The 8,995-nt window shown below is 47.0% G+C and overlaps 1 protein-coding gene across 1 annotated transcript in view; it reads right to left on the bottom strand.

Moving 5' to 3' along the window:
* The window catches only part of CTCF (CCCTC-binding factor), a 32,073-nt gene that overhangs the window by 11,842 nt on the left and 11,236 nt on the right, over positions 1-8,995 (bottom strand). Inside the window, exons 4-7 of the mRNA XM_006030233.3 lie at positions 8,235-8,405; positions 7,318-7,451; positions 4,716-4,836; positions 1,335-1,484 (exon numbers count right to left, since the gene is read on the bottom strand). Of these exons, the coding sequence (XP_006030295.1) occupies positions 1,335-1,484; positions 4,716-4,836; positions 7,318-7,451; positions 8,235-8,405 (576 nt within the window). The remainder of the gene's footprint in view (positions 1-1,334; positions 1,485-4,715; positions 4,837-7,317; positions 7,452-8,234; positions 8,406-8,995) is intronic.

The raw sequence follows: 8,995 nt of genomic DNA, 5'->3' as shown, positions 1-8,995 counted from the left end.
AAAAAATCCGGCTGAAGTACTCAATCTATACAGATGTTGGGTGAGCTGGGTCAAACTAATGCAATGCATTTTCTCGGCGTGCACTGTGCTTGGCATGGGGGTGCACTGAGCTAAAAGTAAAGGGCTGTTTTGAGGGTTTTTTCCCCCCACATCTGTGACTTAAATTCAAGACAAAACTGGAAAAGTGAAAAACCTTTAGTCGATCTGCTGGAAGAAAATGTGATGGTTTACATGCATGTGCTGGGGGAAAGCAATACTTAATACTGTGAAACTTCCTTCTGAGCTTACAATCTTAGCCTCTGAATATGTAAGTCTCCCTATCCATGGCCTGTCCATTCACAGACAAGGGAAGAACAAGACTGCACGAACCATGTTAATACAGAGCAATAAGTATAAAATAAATTAGTTGTCTTTATACTTCAGGGTTTCAGATAGTTTTCTGCAAGGGTCACAAATGAATTTTCTTCACCAATGTTCAATTAGACAGATGTAATCTGTTGTGGAGTATCTTTTGTGCCTTCCTCTGAAGCAGAGGTTAGCCACTGCTGAACTGGAAACTAGGCAGGTTGGACAAGTGATCTGAGGTGGTATGGATAATCCTTTCTGGATGCTTAGCTGGCATAATTTGCTCGCATGCTGAGTAACAATACCTCATCAGATTTTGAGGTCATGAAGAAATTCTCCCCACAAGTTCAACTGATGGGAACCTCTGCAATTTTCCATCACTGACCCTACACACAGCATGGCAAGCCTGTTGGAATCATTTGTCTCACTAAATCAATTCCCAGCCAGTACAAGAGCATCAGGCAATGTCAGCACTTCTACCTTTCCTGTTCTTTGCCTGTGAACATGCAGCCTACTTTCCTGAATGCCAAAATGCTTAGACTAACAAAAAAGGTAAAGGGGTACCTGGGTGAAATGAAATCATCTGTGATATACAGGACATCAGGCCAGATGACCTAGGAGCCTTCCGGTCTTAAACACATGGAACTGAAAGTTTTATTTTTGTTTAGGCTAATGGGGTTCAGACTGATGACCTGTTTTGTGTGCATGGCAAACATGTTGCTATACTGGAATAGTGTAGAAGTGACTAATATCTTCCATAGCAACTGGCTGCTATTGTAAGTCAATTAATCTTTATTAACAGATAACTTCATTCAGGCTGACATACCCCTTATTCTGCACCACTCTAGACACTATAAACTGCAATATAGTTTCTACTAAAGTCCTATGATTTTTTTTAAAAATGCTTCCTGTTCCACGAAGTTAAACAACTTCATTATTTGTTTAAAAGTACCTTACATTGTTAATCAACACATTTAAGAAGTACCTACCCAAGTCACTCTTTCTTGCTATGACAGTATCACAGTGGGGGCAATGAAATTTTGCCACATTCTCCGTGTGCTTTTGCAAAATGTGCATCTTCATGGTGCCACTCTGGGTAAAGCGAGCATGACAGATGTAACATTCATATGGCTTCTCTCCTGTGGTAGGGGAAAAGAAACAATAATTAGCACAAGTGGTTAGTTTTATTAATAAAAGTCTAGTCTCAAAACATACCTGGATTGGTAAGAGCAGTCATAAGACCAAGTTGTTGGCACAGCAATTTAATGGCAACCATTTTCAGAGACCAGGGAACAATAGGAAGAGTTTGGGAAATCTTAGTATCTACTAGGTCTGTGCAGTGTTTGACAACTGAACCATACCTTCAGAAGAGAAGCAGTTCAAATATGGATTCGGGAGAAGAGATCTGTAAGGGACTTGCGTGCTGCATAACAAGATGTAGGAAACAGGGGTGCACTAATAAGGTTTTGTGGGCCAATACTGATGGCCAAAAAGCCATATCGGCCATTATCAACAAGCCATGTCCACCGATACTGATCCATTTGCCAATGGCAGATTGGAAAGCAGCGCCTTGCTGGTGTTGGGGGGAGAGGGGCGGGGAAGAAAAGGAGGCGCAGATCGAGGCCCCTGCAGTGAGGGAGTGGGGCTGGGATGGAGCCACAACCAGCTTGTCTCTGGGGTGTGTGGGAGGGCAGCTCTCGCCACTGCATGCAACTTCGGGGGAGCCATGGGAGCATGTGCCCCCCGGATCTGTGCAGGGGGTGAGGGCGGGCTGCTGCTGCGGGCTGAGGCCAGGGGCAGCGTCAGGCTCTTCCCAGTGGGGTGGGAGGGCAGGGTGGAGGGCCAGAGCTGTACTCGGAGTGGGCAATGGAGACGCTGGAAGGGGGGCTACCATCCCAAAGTCCCTCCTCCCAGTTCCACCACTGCTACCCGCCTTGAGCACAGCCCCAGCCCAAATGGGAAGAGCCCAGTGCCGCCCCCCAGCCCCAGCAGTCTGCCCTCACCCCATGCACAGATCTGGGGGGGGTACATGCCCCCCATGGCTCCCCCGGGGTGGGCGCAGCAGCAGCAGGAGCCGCACCCCCTCCCCCCAAGCCGCTTGCAGCTCCATCCCACGCCCAGCCCCACACTGCAGGGGCCTCAACTGCCGCCCTCTCCTCCCTGCCAGCTTTCCCTCCCTCCAACCCTTCCCCAATAGACTTACCAGCCAGATGCTTCTCTCCAAGCTCCAGGCTGGCTGTGTGCATGTACAACTGAAAATGCAAACAGCATTTATTGCCGATAATGTCAGTTTTCCTTTTACTGGCGCTGATATGACATGGACCAATGTATCGGTGAACCTCTAGTAGGAAACACAACTTGATTTCTGCTTGGAGTTCTAAGGGCCTTTCCTGCACGCTTAAACTCGCTAAAAAATGTTTTCCTTCCCGCTTCAGCAGCAGAACTTGCACTGCACTGTTGTTCACTTTTGGGAAACCCTGACTTCTAGCATGAAGAGGAAAGTTACCCGTAAGATTTTCACAAACTATTAACAAACATTCCTGTATTAGACTTTGAACAAATGTCACCTTAAAGTTCTGTGTGAAGCCAGAAAATGGAATACTGAGATTAAGTGATTTATATCAGCATAGTACTTTAAAGATATGCCAGTATTTTGTAATTAGTTTTATGGCAAAACTGGAGACTAATTTTTTAAAGCAATTTTGCATCTCTCAATTCAGTAATGACTTCTAGTTTGTAGACTTAGGTGTGCTGATCAGCAGGGTTTCCCTGATAAAAAAAATCCCCGCAAATACTCTGATAAAACCCCCAAAAGCCATGATTAAAATTAAAGGCCCCCCGCCAGCCTCCCTCACAACAGCCCCCCACACACAGGCATAGACACGGAGACACACACACAGACAAGGGGAAGGGACTGGGGGGAGCCAGATCGAGAAGGGGGGGGGGGAATGACATGGGGTAGGGGGGGGTGCACACAGGCAGGCAGGGGGGTGGGGATGGAACGCGCCCAGGGGCACAGCAGTCTCCCTCAGCACCTTACCATACTTTCCGTCTTTCCTGGGGCAGAGGGAGGGGTACACCAGGTGCCGTCAGCCTCATGCAGCGCACCACACACCTCCCCACCCCAGCCCACTCTCTGTGCCCGCTTCCAGGAACAGGGCCGGGGGGCAAGGGCAGTGGTGCCCTTCTGTGGGTTGCATACACGCCGTCCGGCCAGGGGGAAGTGGGGGAAGGTGGTTCGCACATGGCGGCCAGCACCGCCACCGCTGTGCCCGGTGCTGCTTTCCCTCAGCCCCTAGCCACGTGTTGCCGGTTAGGGGAGAACTCCTGCAGGGAGCTGGGGTTCACATGCGGCGGCCACTACCGCAGCTACTGTGCCACTTGCCTGTGAAGCCAGACATGTGACCAGCTGCAGGAAAGCAGCACGGCAGCAGCAGCCACCACATGAGAGCCACCCCTCCCCCTGGCTGGGCAGCACGTGTACGGCCCACAGAGGGGCACTACTGTTCTCACCCCCACCCCTGGGAGTGGGCACAGACAGTAAGCTGAAGTGGGGGGACAGGGAGGTGCCGCAGTGTGCCATGTGGCCCTCTCCCTCCCCTGGGAAAGAAGGAAAGTATGGGAAGGTGCTGAGGGAGACGCTGCAGCCGCACCCCTGGACATGCTCCATCCCTGCCTGCCTGCCCACCTGGGCTGAGGGAGGGGAAGGTGTTGGGGAAGCCCCGCATGGAGTGCTTGCCTGGTTGGCAGCACATGGAACTGGAGCAGCACAGTACCGGCCCTTAAGGGAAGCCGCACACGGAGGCGCTGAGCCTGGTTGGGCCAATAGCGCTACTTGCGGTCCACCTACAGCTGGCAGGCACTCCATGTCTTTTACCAACACCTCAGCCCCCAGCCAGCTCCCCCCCCCACTTACCTAACTTTACAGGAAAGAAAGTGAACCTGAAGCAAGCTTTGGGATTGACTAAGAGCCTTAGGCCCTGCTTTTCCCCCTCTGGGCAGGCCTCGGGGGTTTCCCACCCATTTTGCAATCAGCTTCTGCAGCCTGGAACTCTGCAGAGCTCTTTGCAAACGTGGGAAATCGAGGGGTTTCTCTACTAAAAGGTAAAATCCACATTTTCTCTGATAAAAATGGGAAATCCGTGGTGTTCTCCTTTTTTCCCCATGGGAAATGGAAAACCAGGATCCCTGCTGATCAGTCTTCCTGCATTTTCTTCATTGGCAGAGTTTGCGTAACTTTCACATATAAGCATGAAGCAGCCTTATCGTGCCTAATGCAGAGTAACACCCGCTGAGAACTCTAATACACATGAGAATCCCTGAGCCTCTATGCTGAAACAAAGAGGATATTAAAAGTATGGAATCAATACCAGAGTGGGTTCTCATGTGCCTCTTCAGTTTGTAAGTGTCTCTGCTGGCATAGCTGCACAAGCTACACTGGAATGGACGCTCTCCAGTATGAGAGCGAATGTGGCGTTTCAACTTGCTGACCTGAAAGCCAAGAATGGAGCTAGTGTTAGTTTGGCAAGTCAAAGTTTTAAGACAATACAAGCCAAGAAATTCAGCAATTCACACAAATGAACAAAATCCTTCACATGCAACCTGAAGTACTCTGTTGGGTTAAAGAGTTTGGAGAGACAAACTCTTGAACTGGTATAAAGAGGTTTATATGATAATTTAAGATTCTACTGAGATAGTCATGGACAGATATGCAGTTAATACCCCAATCATACCAACTTAGAGCTCATGCAGTCAGTGACTAGTATGGCACCTCACTGCTAGTCACCGGGGGGAGAAGACCAGGAGCCCAGTGTTGCTTGTGGCTCAGCCTCGAGACTTCCTATGATAGGATTTGCCATACCTTCTAGGAGTTTGAGTCCAAAGGACCCAGTTCCAGGTCTTCACTTTTGCTAGTCACAAACCAAGCAGGAAGATGGCACTGAGGATTTCTCAGTGCAAAGGTACAAGAATAGAGGTCTATCACCCCAAGCTCCTGAAGATAGAGGCCAAACACCTCTGAATTCTAGTAATATTCATGGCATTGTGATGCTGAACCTGCAATTACAGGATGGTTCTTGCCTACATGATTGGCCTGCTGTGAGGTGGCCTTCCAGAGCGCTGACAGGCAAGTTAAGTGACTGAAGTTTTAAGAAGGCAAACAGTGGAACTTTGTGGCAAGCTGTCAGCAGGTTACTGAGTTGGTAGATGATGAAGAAATCCAGAACAGCTTGTTTTGGGGCACCTGCAAACTGTCTACTACCGGTTCTGGATATAGGAGAAAAGTACCGACTGCTGGGAGAGAGTAAGTGCTGCAGATGCAAGATAAGCAGCAAGGGTGTCATGCATGGATGATCCAATGCTGCAATCTTCCATAATTTCAGCATGCCTCCCCGATAAGGTGGGGAGCAGCTGCCACTTGTATTTCCAGCATCAAAATAAATGGAATGGCTAACCCCTATCCCCAACAGCCCCCTCCTCCCCTTCCTTTCTATGGCTGATAAAGCCTCACGCAGAGCATCTATACCTCCAGGAAAAAAAAAAAAGTTCAATCACCTTAGCAACTGCTGACTAAATGTGCCCGTGGCCACCTCAAGGCAAGGTGGTGAGTATTCACTATTAGGTAGGATGCCTGAAAGCATCCAAACTGATGTTATGTATGAAACACCACTGCACACATCCCTGGGAGGGAAGCCTGGTGGGCATGTCTCCCAGATTTTTGTGCAGGGCAAAGATGGGCTGCCCACTGCAACCATGTACCCTGCTGCTTTTGCCCTGGGAGCCACACGCTACCTGTGCCGTGTCCCCTACCCACCCAGCATTGCATGCCTCCTGGGGCAAAGGCAGCAAGGCACAGAGCTCCAGCCTGTAGTGGGCAGCCAATCTCCGCCATGCACACAAATCTGGGGGGATATGCCCCCCAGGCCCTCCTACCTGCAGCTCCAACCCACCCCAACCCCGGGGTCCCATTCAACCAAGCCCCTGCCCTACTCCCTCCCTCACCATGGGGGGCATCGATTTGATACCCCACCCGACTTACCTGCTGGTGTGTGCGCGTGTGCATGTGCCCTTCCCCCAAACCCTTCCTGTTGCAGCAGCCTGGAATCCAAGAAGCCTGGGCTGCCCTTTGGCTCCTCTGCACTGCCATCACTGCCCTGCCGGAGGTGCTAATGACGGCAGCGGAGAGGAGCCTGGCCACAGGCTCCAAAACTACATGCACAATTAAGGTGTTAGAAAAATTAGCACAGTAATTGGTTTTTGTATTAATTTCACGTTAACAGCGATTAATTGACAGCCCTAATAATAATCATCACTCAGGTTGGCAGCAGAAGTTCTTTCGTAAGGAACAGGCTGACAAAACCCTGGGGGTGGAGATACTCTGAGATTTAAGTGAAGTGCATTTAACTCCTCCCCTCCCAATGGAAGTGAGCAAATTAATCTTGAAAAGTTAGCTATTTTAAAATAAAAGCCAATACTAGGTCCCCAGAAGAACATAGATTTCACAGATATTCCTAGATTTTTAGGGTTGGAAGGGACCTCAGTAAGTCACTGGGTCTGACCCACTGCCCTGGGTAGGAAAGAGGGCTGGGGTCAGGTGACCCTAGCTAGGTGCTTATCTAGTCTCCTCTTAAAGACCTCCAAGGTAGGGGAGAGCACCACCTCCCTTGGAAGCCCTTTCCAGATTTTGGCAACCCTCACCGTAAAGAAATTTTTCCTAATGTCTAATCTAAATCTAAACAGTTGGAAAGTTCTAGCCTGTGTGTGCAAAGTCTAGAACCAGGTCCTCGTTAACTGAAAAATACCATCGTGATTTTAAGGACAGAGTGTTTTTTAAACAAAGTTTCTACCCAGGACCAGGTTTATGGACAAGGCATGACCTCCTAAAAATAACAAGCTTATAGTGGTAATGGTAATAACAGAGTTTTTTCTACATGCAATATGAAAGATTGCTTATGTTGTTAAACCCAAACATACCTCCACACTAGCATAGTCACACATTGAACATTTGAATGGTTTCTCATGAGTGTGTTTGTAACGGCGATGCCGAACCAACTCTCCACTAGTCACAAAGGCCATGTCGCAGTCTGGGCACTTGTGAGGACGAGTACCTAAACATTTGTTGCAAGACAGGAAGATACTGAAGGTTAGTGAGGGGGAAAAAGTACATGCTAGCTTTGCTCATTATAAACTGAGAATTGGGGCTTCATATTTTGGAAAAAAAAATTAAGAGAGACTATGGCAAAAATGGGCTGTATGAGAATTTATTACATCTTCTACAGTAGTTGGACAGTCATTTACAAAGACTGTATGTAAAGAAATGAGGGAAAAGTTTCATCTACTTAATCACATTGCCAGGGATGGGACAGGAACAAGAGGCATGCTTTATTCTGGTTGCTGGTTCAATTAACTACCTATTGCCCTCCTACAGGTAAAGTTGTTATACTAAAAGGAAGTATCAAATATCTTTTAAAAACATTTTATTACTCTTCCCCACCCTGCACTTCTCCTTGGGTATCTCTGGCCCCTGGTCCTTTTGTTCTGCTTTGGTCACTTGTCCTTCCTGCCTGCAAGGAGCAGCAGCATCACCAGATGATAATTCATCCCAAGCCATAAACTTGAACCATCTCCCATAGAAGTTAAAGGGGAACTAACTTTCCATTAGCTTCAATATAAGTTAGCTATAAAACTGACTAAGGTCCTATCGTTGTGTACTGGCCCAATATAGCAAATAAGCAAATCTGATTTAGTTCATATCACAAACAAACAGCATCATGTAACTCCTTCCCTACAGGGCGATCCCACAGGAGCCTACAGCATTCTTATTTCCATACAGAAAGCAGGACTGTAACTCTAAAAATCTCCAAAAACAATGTTCTCAGCACATACAATACCTGTGTGAGTGTTGAGGTGGTTCCTCAGCAACGTGACTGTCCGGAAAGCTCTGCCACAGAGATGGCACTTATGTGGCCTTTCATCAGTGTGGCTTTTCATGTGCCGGTCCAAGTTGGAACGACGTGGACAGGTATAACTGCACAGCTCGCACTGGAATGTCTTTTTTACACCTGACCACAAAACAAATCATCTTTAGCTACCTGCCTGCTACACAGCATTACATAACTTAAGCTCCAAAAATCTTTAATTTCCTTATCATCACTTAAAAGACAGCAGAAACTTTAATAACTAAAACTAATCAAGATTCTGATTAGTCATACAGAGTACTAAACTGTTATCTTTGAATTTTAATTGGCATATCAGTAGTCAACTTCTTCCTCCACCCTATTCACAGGATAAAGAAAGTAGTTCCATAATTACAAAAAATATTTATATTTATAAACACAAAACAAAGATGTATTCTTTTGATGTCAAATCATTTGCCAAAGAGAAAAAAAGATGTATCTTGAATTTTATTTTCTGATATAAAAATAAAATCTTGAAAGCTAATGTCTGTATTATTCAGGGTAACTTATAAAAAAAATTATATAATCTTTCCTATGTTAGCTTTATTTGGGAACAACAATGGCAAAGTACCAGACTCCCAGCTATTTTGTAGTAGGGCTACAAAAAAATGTTTCTAAAATGTAAGTAAAGCCCTTATTTTCAAAGGAGTTTAGTAACACATTTTACTTCCTTTTTTCAGACCTACTGTATGCAC

Source organism: Alligator sinensis, unplaced genomic scaffold (genome assembly GCF_000455745.1).
Source record: "Alligator sinensis unplaced genomic scaffold, ASM45574v1 scaffold260_1, whole genome shotgun sequence".
NCBI lineage: Eukaryota > Metazoa > Chordata > Crocodylia > Alligatoridae > Alligator > Alligator sinensis.
The sequence above is the reverse complement of the archived record's forward strand: the minus strand, read 5'-3'. Positions and strand labels throughout refer to the sequence as shown.